Genomic DNA, 16,002 nt, shown 5'->3' on the forward strand with positions numbered 1-16,002 from the left:
AATGTTTAAAGCCAGAGGAGTTTGTGTGAGGTTAGGTGTTAGGTCAGCACTAGGGCTGCAACTATCAATCCTGGTGATTATTCTATTGATTACTTTTTTTAAAAGATGGGGTGTAATAGTGGTTAAAATATCAAGGTTCACAACAGAATAATAAAGCTACTTTCAGTTTGCTGAGACACTGACACTGTCCCGTTTGCCTTGTGCAGAAGTCCCCTTCCACTTCACCCTTCCTAAAGAAGGGGAGCTGATTGGGCCAGCTGTGAATGCCACGCCCCCTTTGATCAACCAGTTAAAGCAGACACCAAGACACAGCAGCACTCCCATTGGTGAGTTCTGTTTTACAGCACACAGCAGCACAGATTAGTAAATTCTGTTGTCCTTCCCTCGTAGACCGCAACAAACCTGGTCACCTGATGTGGAGTATCACACTGTGCTGAAATTCTACCATCTCCCTTCACTCTGACTCTGGCTCCAAGTCTCAGTCCTACTCTCTGCCTCATGGCATCCTCATCGCTTGTATAGCCACAGCGGTTCTGTCTGCCTTGCCTTGTAAATACTATTTATAAGTACTATATACTACCCATTGAGTCCTGAGGCTGATTCGCCAAATGCCTTCTAAATCAGTAGACCCCCAGAAGAGAAGATTTGTGTATATTATTCACATAAGATTTTTCCAAAATAACAGATTTACAAGCTCGCTGTGCGAGTACATCTGATATGTTTGAATAGCCAACGTTTCAATGTGTTAAACCCATGTTTCATTTGCCTAGCCAACGTTTCAATTTGAATAGCCAACGTTTCAATGTGTTAAACCCATGTTTCATTTGCCGTTTCATTGTTGGATTAAATATCCCAGACAAGCCAGCAGCTGTGGGTGATGTGTCAGCGGCGACTACAGTGGCGACCTGCGACATGGTGACTGCAGAGAGCTCTGGGGAGGACACGGCAGAGAAGGGAAAGCTGAGCCTACGGATGAAACTGGTGACTCCGGTGGAGGAGGGCAGCTCGGAGCATTTCTGCCTGCAAAGTAGGAACCTTTCACTAAATGCTCATCATGACCAGGGGCAGGGGGCATACAAAATGAGTGGACAATAATATGTCCAGAAACACACAAGAGAGCCCTTAAAGGACCACCTCACCACATTTTTGTTTTACTCAGTCTGTGTGTCATAAGAGGGCTGTGGGAAGTTCAGAAAACCGTCCACCAGTGACATCAACTATCGAGTCTAGTGTCATACATATTCTGAAGAAAACATGGAGACTTCGCATGAATTGGGTCTTATGATCAAAAGTGAGTGGCCGAGATTTTGGGTTTTGGAATTTGGCTTTACAGACACATTGATGACCCCTGATCATGACCAGCTTTGACCAGCTTTCATGTTCTTTGAAAAGTGTCACAATGACATCCATTGCAACCTCTAGTAGTTTATCATTTACCTATTTGTCTGTTGTCAGGTGGAAACCTTGTATGTCCAAAACCTTTCCATTTCAGTGAAATGGACAAAATAATCGATTCAGCAATGCATCGTGATTAGCCATAATCGAATATAGCCTGTACCATTTATATATGTTATTGTATTTAATGGACAGGAGAGTGATTGATTACACAGCAGTTTCGAAATAAAATATGTAGTTCAGTATATCTGTCTGACTCAATCAAGTTCACAATGCGTTTCATTGTGACATGTTGTGAGCTTCTAGTTCTTACTCGATTTTCCCAATTATTTTCTATAACGCCAAAGCGAAATATAAAATTGGTCATTAATGTAGGAAAAAGATTAAATGTGGAGATGGCAAGGTTTCTTTCTGGCCGAGAGCGATTAAAATATTTCAGAATCAGATCACTAATATAACATCTTCCTCCCAGAGCCAACGCTGTCAGACGAGGAAGGATCTGTTGTCAAGGTTACCGCTGTTGCCAAGGCTGTAACCAGGTAACCTGCAGCTATTTCTATATGCACAACTGCCTGTTTTTATTTTTTACCCTTCCTCCTGCCATTTCCAAAATGGATGTTGAATATCAGGCTTTGAATTTATTTTGCCCTCGCAGCATTCAAGATGGAGTTGTTTCATATTGGAGTATTTTGCATTTCTACATAAGTGCTTCACTAAATGCAAATTGATTTGGCTTGTTTTTCAAGGATAAGTGTGCTTCTAGCCAAAAGCAAGTCAAATTAAAAAAACATTAAGGATGTGAACTCCTTTTGTTTTGTTTTGTTTTTTACCTTTCAAGACGGGAACCCCTTTCGGACTAGTTGTTGCTATATCATATATTTATTTAGTAATGTTTGAATACTGTAGGTTTAGAAGGTAGTTTTGGAATCTGCTTCGGGTCTAAAACTCTAAATGGGATAATGTCTAGTAGTCCATTGTCATGTGAATCCTGTCTGCCCATGTACAGTGTATGTATTTCGGTATTCATTATGATCCCTCTGCACAAAGCAGCTATACGACACATTATTTATGAAGTGAACCTTGTATTCTGAGCTGGCAGCACTGACTTGATATTATGAAGGTTACATCAACTAAGCCTGTACACAGTTATTATCGGTAGGGAGATGCTGATGCAGTACTCTTGTGTGTCCTTGGCAGTCCGTCTGTGTTCAGTCGTGTGAGACAGGTCCACAGACAGCTGGAGGTGGAGGAGGAGAACCAGCATGATGTCACACCTTCGCCTGTGGGGTAAATGCACAAACACACACACACACACACACACACTAGGGCTGCGTTTATACTCACGATTGAGTCGGGTGATTTCCACACCTCGTTGTTGTGCCTTATTATTAGTTTCCACTCGCCAGCATAATGTAGCCAGTGTTTTTCCCCTGGGATGGAGTTGTAGAGCAGCAGTGTTTTCTGTTGGCTTTTTTTTTTGTTTGTCTGGAGCTCTCTGTGTCTACCGGCAGTGTTGGGAAAGTTTTTTTTTTTTTAGGAACTAGTTCAGTTCACAGTTCAAAAATTAAAAAATTAACTACTTCCGTTCATAGTTCATCATTCAAAATGTTGAACTAAAGTTCATCGTTCCAAAAACTATTATAGTTATTTTTCGTTCTTTTTTAAAATGTTATTATTATTATTGCCACAGCCCATAGCCATATAAAACCGCAGACTTTATTCCAAATGAAGTCCTTTGGGATTAATAAAGTGACAACGTTTACAATATCCCTATTACCATTATCCAAATTAATTCCTTATAATTTTTATATATTTTTTTACATTTTGCAAAAATTGCTCTTTTGCAATGTGAAATGCCACTGAATTCTTAATTATTTTCCTTCTCTACATGGGCACACTTGTGAAAGCTGCATGCTTTTGCATGCTATTATTGTGAAGGCAAAATTTTCTGAATGTTCTCAGAGCCTGCATCTCCGCATGCTGAAAATATCTGATCTACAAGCTCACAACGAGTCCGGACGCGACGCGTTGTGAGCTTGTATATCAGCTATTTTCAGCACGGAACACATGATTGTACGACGAAGAATAAATCAGGCATCACTGCGCTTCATTCACTGTGGAAGAGAGATGTCTTTTGTTGGCCATTCGTGGCGATATTATGGACACGTACCTCCTTGACGTGATAATAACCAACTAAGCTATTGGAAGCTATTTTTCGTGGCACATTATGTTTAATCAAACAACAAGTTTCCTCAGTGTTTGTGTTAGGAGTTGGGACAGTGTCTGCTGTCTGTCAGCGTGCATGATCATCATGCAATAGCTAGAAGCGTGCTCCAGTGACGGCTGAGAAAGATTAGTTAATTTGTGTCGGTTAGGGACTTATTGGTGGGTTTTCCGCTAGCTATTAAGGCATGTTTAGGGTGTGTTTTAGTGCCCGGGATTTCGCCTGGAAGGCTCTATTGAAATACTCACTCTTGAACGAAGTTGAACGTGAAAAAGTGACGTTCACACGCCAGAAATGAACGCGTTCACAATGACGTTCATCAAACAGAAATACAGTACGTTCAGTTCACTTTCACCCTAAATATGAACGAGTTCGTGAACGATCGTTCTTTGAACACGTTCGGGTACAACACTGTCTACCGGGACCAGATGGGCTCATACTGCTTTGCTGTTACTGTCACATGCAGCTAACTTCTGATATAGATGTTACTGGAACCAGTGTTGTTCAACTAAAGTGTGTGTGTGTGTGTGTGTGTGTGTGTGTGTGTGTGTGTGTGTGTGTGTGTGTGTGTGTGTGACCTACTTTTCATTCTATGGGTGGGTTGGGGAGTTATTTTTGGAATCTTGTAAACCCTTGAGATAGGAGAAACTACATTATTCGCCCCCTCCCATTATAATATGACAAGGTCGTGCATACCAGGTGTGTGCATTGGCGTTGAAGACTGCCCAGCTCTCTCTCTGCTCATTAGAGCTACACTGCTGTATTGCTAATGGTGACCTTAATTAGAGACACGAATACCATTTTATTTTAATGTTCACGTGGAGACCATTAGTTATTGGGTCATTTGATAAAAATAGGACTACATTTTTATTTTCTCCACTAGAGCTTTGCTATGAGAAGGAAGACTGCTTAAATGTTGGTAAATATATTAGTTTTAGGGCAAATGCTTTGTTTTTTGTTTTAACCTGATATCTCCTACTTCACTGATATCTCCTACAGCAATGGTTCTCAGTAAGGCTCCAAGTTGATTGTCATTACAGTTATACGATTAAACTGTGTGTGATTATCGATTAACTATAAAATTACGATAAAATAAGGTGCAAATGATGTAACTAAATGCTCACAAGACTAGCACAGTGCCCATTCGGGCCATGGTCGTTCGGAGCAGGCCATTTGCTGAATATTGTAATCACAATTATTCATCACAATTAATCTTGCCGATGTTATAAAACACCTTTTGCTCATTGTGCTTCTCGGAATCTCGGTGTAATATCTTTGGTCAAATAGTATGAACATATCTTTGATTTAATTGTTTCTCTGTTATCCAACACATAATTCCCATTTTGGGTCCTCTGTGTACTGTGTAGTAGTAAATACTCAAAATCAATACACCTCATTGATTTTCTTTATAGAATATAACCGACATTTGCTGAGACTGCTACAGCCACATTTGTTATGGTGTGTTATGGTTCCTCCTGAATCTCAAAACAATACTAACCTTTAAATAGAATTGTCTCAAGATACTAGAAATCAAACGCTTTTGTCCTATAGGATAGTTGTTCTCTGTCTCATATGCACTTATCTTTAATTGTCACAGCACACCCTCTCCTCATCCACAACGTAATGCTAACACAAAAGAACATAACACTAAACCCTAACTTTAACATATTAGTGCCACACTACTTAGCCTGAGTCCCAGCCTTACTGCGAAAAGAAAATCCTGGTCACAACGCAGAGAAGCTATCGGCGGATGTATCCTCCGGAATATCTGTCAGCTGTATTTCCCCCGGATACGATATTTTCCCGACCAATCACAACACGCTTCATTCGCAGAGAATGTAAACTGATTTATAAAGCATCAACGTCATTTCCTTGGGCGATACTGCCGCTAAAATCCCGCAACTTCTGATGATAATCTTTTCACCGTAGGTCTTTCCCAGGGTGCACACTACTTAATTATGTTCCACACATCTTCACTCATTGGTTGACCCTCCCCAAAATAACTACATCATCAATGCAAAACATGTGATTATCAAAACAAATTGAAGATTAATCAAACCAATGCACCTTAGTATTTCATAATTTGTGATACTCATTCATTGAACTATTATTTTGGGACCCCCCTTCTCTAGGAGACCTTCCCAGGGACTCCCTTCTTCTGGGGCCAAGGGTGAGGGTATGAGGACTTCGGGCAAAGACCAGGGTGTCTCCAGCTCCTTCATTACGTTGTGCAGCTCTTTTAGGTACGGGCCCTCCGCCTCTCTGTTTCATGTATGGGTACTCGTGGCCATCTGCCTCTTTTTCAGGTACGGGTACTCGTGGCCTCCCCCCTCTCTACCAGGCCTTTCCTACTCCTCCTGTTCCTTCAGCACCATCTTGTGTCTGTTCCACAGCATTTAAGTTCTCCTGTTCCTTCAGCACCATCTTGTGTCGGTTCCACAGCATTTAAGTTTTCCATTTGTTAATAGCGGCATGAGTACGCTTTCCTGCGCAGACTCCATCTCTCTAGCCTGTATGACACTTACTCCTTTGACAGTACCAAAAGACAGTACCAACTACCAAGAGGCCTTGCTTCTCCAACCTGCTGATTTCCTTGGCCATGAGGCATAAAGCATCTACTGTAATTGTGCCGTCCTCTACCAACACCCACACTCTCTTTCCACGGCACCTCACATCCTCCAACCGGCCTCACACTGTACATCTGCTCTGCTGACCTTGGACTCAGACAGGGCGGTGGCCGTGGCCTGCTCTCCTCCAAACGTCCCCCCAGAGATCCTCTTACTCGGCTCCAGTAATCCTTCTGCTGTGGCTATCAGGGCAACAATGCCAAAAGTATGCAAATCATTCCTCACTGGGTCATCCACATTGACAATGTTCTTGTTATTAATGTGAACAAAATCACAATACAACTCAAACCTTAAAAAGGAGAACACATCAAACGCTTGTTTCCAATGTGGTCTTGCGAAATTATTTTGCTCTGATCTCTAAACCAGATCTGCCATTTCTTCAGAATATTCAAAAGTTTCAAATCACCGCAAGTTTATTTTCATACTGCTTAGCTTACAGAAATTTACTGGAGCCAATGGCTTTCTCGAAAATCCAAAAACCAGAACACTACTAGTTCTCGCTAGAATATGTATCCTTTTCAATTGGATTATGGACAAACCACCAGCAGTTGCACAGTGGTACCGGGACATATAACATTTTACCCATGGAGAGAATTAACTAATGTGTCTCTATATAGATGTTTTGAACCATTGCAAGGGAAGGCATGACGGGTCTATGTAAAGCTGCTTATTAATCTGAACCAATGCAAGGAAATGCTGCATATGTCTCTGTATAGCTGGTTAAGTGCCTCGAACAAACCCAAGGGAATGCTTGATGCGTCTTGCTATAGCCGATGAACTGTTCTGATGAACTAATAATAACCAATTTATTTTTTCTTATTTTCTTATTTACTTTATATACAAATTGTATTTGTCTGTCTATTGTTTGTCTGTTTTTGCTAGCCTGTTTCGTACTTGCTTTATTGTTGAATTGAATGTAGGTGATTTATAACTTGTCTGTCTTAAAAAAGTGTGTATACTGTAAATCAATGTTCCCTAATAAATAAACATTAAAAGAATAAACAGACCACAATTTTTCCATCAATCTTAATAATGGATGAATGGTTTCACCCCCACAGTTCTCAGAGATCTTCACTGGGATGCAACAGCCTTCCCGGCAGCCAGAAGGATGTCCTCGCCAGCCCACATCGGGAGCCGTCACCGGCGCCACGAAGGGAGCCGTCCACGTCGGGTTCACAGGCTGCTGCCGCTGGCGGGAGAGAGGTGCGTGGAAGCCTCGAACCGTCCCTCACTCCGACCAGGACACCTGGTCCCCAGGCCGCTGCCGCTGGGGTGAGAAGCCTCGAACAGTCCACTCCGACCAGAACACCTGGTCCCCAGGCCGCTGCCGCTGGGGTGAGAAGCCTCGAACAGTCCACTCCGACCAGAACACCTGGTCCCCAGGCCGCTGCCGCTGGGGTGAGAAGCCCAGAACAGTCCACTCCGACCAGAACACCTGGTCCCCAGGCCGCTGCCGCTGGGGTGAGAAGCCTCGAACAGTCCACTCCGACCAGGACACCTGGTCCCCAGGCTGGGGACAGAGAGGTGCGTGGAAGCCTCGAACCGTCCACTCCGACCAGGGCGGATGTTGGACAGAGGCCAGAGTCCCATCAGACCAGCTTTGAGAACAGCAACGACACCATCATCCTCAGTCCACCCAGCAAGGTAAATAAGAGATGCTACGTTATGACGTTCAGGTGATGCACATCACAAATAATATTACATCTATGGTATTATAGCACAGACACGGTGTGTGTATAATATATATTATTTTAAGGAATAACAGTTGACTGTCATATTTGTGGATCTTTAGTCAACTTACATCAAGTTCAAAAACTCAATTCTTGTCTGTCCCATTCTGGATGTGGCACTTGCCGTCTGATCTCACCCAGTCAGCGGTTATCCTTGAGAATTCCCCTAGTGGCAGAGAGGAGAAAGGCTGTTGTTTTTGATGTTCACGTGGATACATCGAGATTAGGTCGATTTCTTTAAGCTATTGGCAAAAATATGACACGTGTTTTTGATTCCTCTGTGGTCTATGTGGGTCTCTCTTCCAGCGCTGTCAGAAGGCAGCCTCACAGCCGCCTGGCCTTGATGCCCAAGGCTTCCGATCCCCAAGCAGCAAGGTATGGAGAACTTTGTGCAGATATTTCACACTAGAGGTTCGGGTTGCTCGCATCTAGACTTTTGTCTAGACTTTGGGCCACTTTACAGCCCTTGCCAAGTTCCATATATGGAGCAGGCTGTATTTGTGCTTGCTGCCATGACGATACATTGACTGTTAGACAACACACTCCATATTTGGGCGTACCTGCATTGTGAACTCCTCCATATGGTTACGGCCGAGTCATAGTGACATGAGCGCGACTATGTGGTTCGTCCGCCATCCGGCCGACCTGTCCTCCCATTGGCCAATTTTACTATAGGATTATATATGGGAGCTTTATTTTGCATCGTTTAAACACTGTTTGACTGACAGGGTGAAGCAGAGACGCCTTCCTTCAGAAGAACAGGAAGTGGCCCCGCCCACCGCAGGCACGTGCGCACCATCCAGGAAGTGCGGACCACCGTTACACGAATCATAACGGACGTGTACTACGAGGACGGTAAAGAGGTGGACCGTAAGGTCACTGAGGTAATGACACACACACACACACACACACACACACACACACACACACACAGTGCACCCCAATGTTGGAGAGTAATCCACTTGGGGGGGACGGGGGGGACTAAAACTAAGACGAAAAATGTTAGACAACCTTTGTCACCTATGAAAACTAGATAAAAACTAAGCTATGGTGACTAAAACTAAACATAATATATTGAACTAAAAGACAAGTCATTTTATGTTTGGTTGTGCTCTGAAAATAGCAGATTGACAAGCTCACGACCAAGTGTAAAATCAACCATTACAACGCCATCAAGGCCCCAAGGGGCGGGGGGGGGGCTGTTATTGTATATCTATCTCGGTTTTGAATGTTTAATGATGATGTGCCGAGCAGGGAGAAAAATGTAGCCGAGCCGAACGCCCAAGATAAAATATTATATGCACACTTGTATTCATTCTATAATAAATATTAGTTAAATCTATTTGTGAGTTATCCGACTGAAATTAAAATTAATTCTAAAGATTGAAACTAAGTAAATAAATGGTGTGTGGAACGTCCAGGAAAGCGAGGAGCCCGTGGTGGACTGCCATGTGATGGACAGTGACGTGTCCCCATGCCGTACGGTCAGCTCGCTGACCTCTGGTGACCTGGCAGACGTCAGCTCTCTGTCGTCATCCAAGACGTCCAGTCTGCAGCGCAGCTCCAGCGGCACCAGCACCAGGTTAGAACACATCAGTTTTTGTTCGTTTTGAATATATTTTTGTCTAATTCAGTTAGTTTTTTTTTTTTAAACTCTTTATTTTTGAATTTTTGAATAGGCAAGATAGACACCAAAGACAAACAAGACATACAATATGACAAAAACATCGGCAGTAAAAGAAAACTGAATAAAAAACAAAAGACAAAAAACAAAACAAAACAAAACAAGAGGTCATGGGATGTACAACAACAATACATATTACAGATTTTTTTTTTTTTTCCTTTTTTAATTTTTTACATTAAATGACAACTGGAAAGACACCGCCCATATTCACTCCACATCCACCCCCCCAGCTAAGTACTCTGTCCATTTCTCCCATCTTCTTTCACCCAGCTCTTTTTGCAGTCTTAAAGAATAGGTCATCTGTTCTAGGTGATGAAGTTGTTTCACAATGTTGAGAAATAGATCGGCAGTAGGACAATTCTTTTGTAACCAATTTCTTGTAATAGCTTTTTTGCTTGCTACAAGTAGGATCTTAAGTAAGTATGAGTCATCCCGGTTTAACCCGTCTGGGAGTTGTCCCAGGTACAAAGATATGAATGAATCATCTATTCTAAAACCCATAATGTTTGAGATAAGTGTTGTCACTTCTTTCCAAAATGGCTGAATTACAGGACAAGACCAAAAGACATGTGCATGATCAACCACTGTATCTCCACATTCTCTCCAACAGTCCATATGGTTGCCAGTCTGTTTGGACTTCTGTTTTGGAGTAATAAAGAAGCGAATCTGGTTTTTCCAACAAAAGTCTCTCCAAGTCAAGGAATTAGTGGTCGTTGATTGCGTTTCCCATATATTCATCCATGCTTCATCACTTATATCAATTCCCAACTCTTTTTCCCATCGCTCTTTCACATATATTGTAGAGTCCTTTTTCAACGACATAAGCCCATTATATAGTTTACTCACAAGACCCCTGTTGCTTCCTGAGCCATAGGCATTTATAAATACAGTGATTAGGCTTGTTGTAATACCTGGGGTAGACCCTTTTACTTTTTTACTAAAATAATCCCTTACTTGCAAGTATCTGAAAAAGTCCTGGTTAGCCAACCCATATTTCTGCTTTAGGTTTTCAAAACTGTCAATATTTCCATTTTTAATCATAGTACATATAGAAGTGATGCCATTGTGGTGCCATTGTTTATACCTATTGTCTAATACTGCTGGTATGAAGTCAGGGTCATATGCCGGCCAATTTAAAAGTTTTGCCTCCCTCTGAAGCTGGAAGCGTTTAACAACTTCCAGCCATATTTTGAACGACAAATTTACCCACTGACTCCTTGTCTGAAACATTCCTTTCTCTCCGTCAGTGCAACCTAATAGTGACTGTATTGGTACATCCATCAGGGATAACTCTATGCTTTTCCATTTTGCAATGTAGGGTCGGTTACACCAATATACCAAGGGTCTTAGCTGAGCTGCTAGATAATAGTCCCTTAAAGATGGGAGAGACATGCCTCCTCTCTCTCGGGGCAGTTGTAGGGTAGAAAATTTCACCCTTGGCCTTTTTTTATCCCAAATAAAACGTGAGATATGTTTATTCCATTCCCTGAATTGTTTTAAAGGTATTTCTACTGGCAGTGACAAAAAAAAGGTATAATAATCTGGGCAAAATTACCATTTTGACTGCTCTTATTCTGCCACCTAAATCGAGAGGAAGCACGCTCCACCTGCCAAGATCATCATACATCTTCTCCGTTGCACCTTTGTAATTTACATCAAACAGCTGTGACAAGTCATTGGGCAAATTCACACCTAGATATTTAATATGGGATGAATACCAATTAAATTTGTATTTTGTTATGTATTCTTGTGTAGGGTTGTAATTGAATGTCAATACCTGGGTTTTGTTTACATTAAGGGCATACCCTGAGTAAGAACCATATGTTTCCAATATTTCCATCAGTGTAGGTAGCCCCGAACCTGGGTCCATGATTGTGACAAGGACATCATCCGCGTAAAGTCCGATCTTATATTCTTCTCCGCCTATGGATATCCCCTTTAATCTTATTTCCTCTCTAACTGCTTGGGCCAGGGGCTCGATGAAAAGATTGAAGAGGCTCGGGCTGCTTGGGCAGCCCTGACGGCACCCACGTTCCAGAGCTATGGGATCGGAAAGACTACCATTTATTTTTATCCTTGCTGTAGGGGAGGAATAGAGTGCTTGAATGCGTTGTATAAAACCATCGCAAAAACCAAATCTGTGCATTACTAAGTAGAGGAAGCCCCATAATTCAGTTAGTTTTGAGAGCGGATTTGCTGGATATTATTAGTTTTATTTTTGAAAATGCTAATAGTTTTAGTTCGTTAGGTGCAGGATTAAAAAGGTAGGTATTAACTAGCAAAATAAAATGTATTCGGTTACAGATGAACCATCCAAAAACGAAAACTAAGGATATTATCTCTATAATTTCAGTTGGTGTTTGTAAGTTTTGTAAACGCACAATACAGTTTGAGTTAGTTATCGTTTGTTTTTAGTTCCGTTAACAAAAATGTTCCATTTTAGTTTTCGTTATTTCGTTAACTACAATAACTTTGCACCAGCAGCACCACCGGCGGCCATCTTAGAGCCGACTTCGCCATGCCATCCACCAGCCGAGGGACCAGGTACTGTACCACCTGGTTCTACCTCGCCCTAGGACCGCCATCTGACACGCATGGGGCATAGCAGTGCCGGACATTTTCTGGTGCCATTGGTGCAGACCATCATTCATTTCCCCCATAGACATTTGCAAAAATATTTTGATTTTTAGCTAGAATTAAGCCACCCAGTTCACAGAATCTAATGTTTTATGGTCATGATTCAGGATTCAGGATCCTGGTTGGATTGATTCTAGGCTTAAAATAATTGCTATGAATATTTTTGGAAATGTCTATGGGGAAAATGAATGGGGTCTGGAACGATGGAACCAGAAAATGGCCGCCACCGCTATGATCTATATGATTCGTTTATAGCAGTGGTTCTCAACCAGTGGTCATTGAAGGGGTTCAATTATTGTTAAACATCTGCATTACTTAATTTACCAGAATTACCATTGGAGAATGTAGAAGAATTGTTATTTTGCTCAACATTTGCCTGTTATCTCTCCTAATGATACCACATCAATACAGCATGGAATTGTGGACAAAATCTTCTCCAACGACTCGTACGTTTTGGGTCTGAGAGGCCACATCTCATCAAATGGTGGTCTGTGGCTCAAATGCAGAATCAATAATGGACCTTTTTATATGAAAAGGGTTGAAAACCACTGAATTATAGGATTGTGTGTGTGGTAAACTTTCACTCTTGCTATTCTGCTTTGTCTCTGTCCACTGGTTGCATGCTGATACGTAGAACACTCTTTTACAACTTTCTAATTTCTAGAGATGGGTACCGTTTCCTGATTAGTCAGAGCTGATATACAGATTAGCTCCTGGACAAATGGTGCTTCAATCGGTATTTAATAAATAAATAAGTGCATATAAATGTAAGGTTCCTTGACATAAAAACGTTTGAGCACGACTGGTGTAGAGATCCCTTATCCCAAACAGAGAACTTGTAATAGTATCGATGAGCGGTATTATTATAAAGATTCTCACGATACCCATCCCTACTAATATCTCAGTTCCTTAATACATAGTCTCTGATTAACTGAATGCTGCCTGCCTCGGTTACACGTTGCCCCCAGGCACACGTCTAGGGTCAAAAGGGCACCCCTCATAGCTCGTCTGGGCTGTGTGGGGGGGCTTTCAATGTGTACGTGACCCTAGATCAGTGTCTCTGGGCAACCTGACTGGCTCCATTTGTGCCCTCTGTGTGTCTGCATCCCCAGGAGGGGGGGTGGGCATCAACAGAGGGGGCACAGGGGGCAAAGGGCAAGGTCAGCGGTCACTAAGGACAGGGGTTTTGGAAGCCCGCCGTCCCGGGGGGCCCTCGTCCCTCAGACCGGCAGAGGAAGGGCCAGGAGGGGTAGACCTCCGTCCCGATCCTCCCCGTCCAGGTGAGTCCTTTCTGGGGCCTCGCTTTGTACTTACTAGGCCTGTCACCATTAGGACATTTCACTACTAGACCATTGTCGCTCAAACAATTGCAATTTATTGGAACATTTATGAATTCAAATGACATATTTAATTACTTTATACTATGTTGTTTATAAAAAATAAACATGAATTGTGGAAATGACAGATCTACAAGTTTAAAACTCGTCACGATGCGTTTTGAACTTATATAACTGCTATTTATAATTTCCACTATTTTTCATATGTATTTATTTTATTTACATTTCCAACATGGAAACGATAATGACGATTATACAAAGAATTATTACGATTATCTCTAATTGTGACAGGCCTATTTGTAAACAATACTATTCCTTTTTTTCTTTTTTTAGGCAAAACACTTTCAGGGTTTTCCCTCTTTTCACTAATCATCTCTTCTTGAGTAGTAGTAAAACTATTACTTTCCATCTGCATTTAATGTTTTTTTTTTTTTAAGCTTTCAGTGTGAAGTTAAACTTTCATCCCATTCTGTTCTCTGTAAATAAGGGGAGGTGGGACTAGCGGAATGCGGGGGGTCGGTACCCCTGGCCTGCCCCAGTCCTCGTCCGAGGACGAGCCCTACACCCGCCTGGTGAGTCCCCCGGGGCTCCCGGACAGCCCCATGGACGCCCAGCTCCCCAGCCAGTCCGACTCCCTCCGCTCCTCTCCGGAGGAGGGGGGCTCGGCTGGCCGCAGCAGCCTGGTGGGGCTGCGCGTGGTGGCCAAGTGGTCATCCAACCACTACTTCTACTCTGGCCGCATCACCAGAGACGTGGGCGAGGGCAGGTTCCGCCTGCGCTTTGACGATGGCTACGAGTGCGAGGTGCTGGGCAAGGACATCCTCTTGTGTGACCCCATTCCCCTGGAGACGGAGGTCACCGCCTTGCTGGAGGGCGAGTACTTCAGCATAGGTGAGGAGCAACACAATCTTAATTTGGCGAGTTTGTGGCTAGTGTCTGGTTTGAAATTGGTTTGGGTGGCGTAGTGGTAAAGTCTCTGCCCACCACCACAGAGGTTGTGGGTTCGAATCCACCGTGGTGCGGTTTGCCCAACTGGCTTTGTCGGCTGTCTACATGAACACAATTGGCCCGTGTTCGAGGGAGGGAAGCCGGACAGACAGGGAGATAATTGTCATTGCATGTACTCCTACGGGCTGGGGCGGCACCTGTCAGCGGGGAGTGTTGGGCGGGAGGAGTAGGATGAAAGGTTATGTTGATCATTTACGTTCCAAGATACTGAATCGCTGAGTGTATCTTGAATATTGTTGGTGATTTGTGTGTAGGCACCGTGAAGGGCCACAAGACGGAGGACCACGAGCTGTTCTACTGTGTGGAGAGGGAGGGGAACAAACAGTGGCACAACAGAAGCACCATCATCCTGTCTTTGGAGCAGGGGAACAAGCTGAGGGAGCAGCACAGTCTGGGGCCGTACGAGCCCTCCACTCCCCTGGCCAAGGCTTCTGACATCAGCCTGGGTAAGTACGAGCCCTCCACTCCCCTGGCCAAGGCTTCTGACATCAGCCTGGGTAAGTACGAGCCGTATTTTAGCCGTGACGTAAGCGCCCCCCTCCAGAGATACTTCCGGGTCCTACTGTTTCTCGATTTTGTGTCCCCATAGAGTTATACTGTGTCCCTCCGTCGGACAAAATCTGAGTCTAAAACAACCACTAAAGTCTCATTTTACCACTTTCCTTGCAACAACAAAGCTGCTGGTCTTCCAAATCTGTCTGTGACAGGCTGTCTGCCCCACAATGAATACTATTGCCATTTTATTGAATTGTGTCAACTAAATCCTCCATTAGAGATCGTATTGATGCAAACTAGATTCAACATACTCAACCCTGCACAGTGCACACATTCTCAATATGCCCCCGAAATATTGTACTGATCAAATGGACTGTTACCACTTCAATAATAATGATAATAGTCTTTATTTATGTCTTTTATATGATTTCTCCACATCATATATTTTATTTGTCATGGACACTTGTACAGAACATTAATAATTCTCGAGTTTGAAGCATTAAGACCCATTTTAACTAAATGGCTTTTTTTCTGAAAAATAACGTTATTGTAAAAAGATTCACACGTTTAGATATTGCTATTTACAATGAGAAGCGGATGGGAGCTAGTGCCACTTGGACTCGGACTAGGACTACAAAATGACGTCTGACTTAAATACCGAATAGGCTTTGGCACTCTTTGTTGTGCCTCACTAGTCTCTCAGCCATTGTAAAATATATGGTGAACAGCGACCTCTAGTTGCCCTTTGCTTTAGTTGGTCACATCCATAGACACTGTTTAATCAAATGAAAAGCATATTGTTATCACCATATTTACAAATCACTCAAGACCATAATAAACAGAAAATGTATAAATGGACTAAGAA

At 42.8% G+C, this 16,002-nt stretch overlaps 1 protein-coding gene across 3 annotated transcripts in view; it reads left to right on the forward strand.

Moving 5' to 3' along the window:
* tp53bp1 (tumor protein p53 binding protein, 1) overlaps nt 1-16,002 on the forward strand; it is a 31,951-nt gene that overhangs the window by 11,290 nt on the left and 4,659 nt on the right. Inside the window, exons 12-23 of one of the 3 annotated variants that reach the window (XM_080763875.1) lie at nt 207-326; nt 857-1,027; nt 1,868-1,934; nt 2,593-2,682; nt 5,752-5,862; nt 7,305-7,890; nt 8,283-8,351; nt 8,705-8,860; nt 9,398-9,558; nt 12,142-12,204; nt 14,122-14,525; nt 14,897-15,088. In XM_080763875.1, the coding sequence (XP_080620001.1) occupies nt 207-326; nt 857-1,027; nt 1,868-1,934; nt 2,593-2,682; nt 5,752-5,862; nt 7,305-7,890; nt 8,283-8,351; nt 8,705-8,860; nt 9,398-9,558; nt 12,142-12,204; nt 14,122-14,525; nt 14,897-15,088 (2,190 nt within the window). The remainder of the gene's footprint in view (nt 1-206; nt 327-856; nt 1,028-1,867; nt 1,935-2,592; nt 2,683-5,751; nt 5,863-7,304; nt 7,891-8,282; nt 8,352-8,704; nt 8,861-9,397; nt 9,559-12,141; nt 12,205-14,121; nt 14,526-14,896; nt 15,089-16,002) is intronic. The other 2 variants (XM_080763876.1, XM_080763877.1) reach the window with 2 other exon arrangements.

The sequence above is a fragment of the Protomyctophum bolini genome (genome assembly GCF_963924005.1).
Source record: "Protomyctophum bolini genome assembly, chromosome: 1".
NCBI classification, from domain to species: domain Eukaryota; kingdom Metazoa; phylum Chordata; class Actinopteri; order Myctophiformes; family Myctophidae; genus Protomyctophum; species Protomyctophum bolini.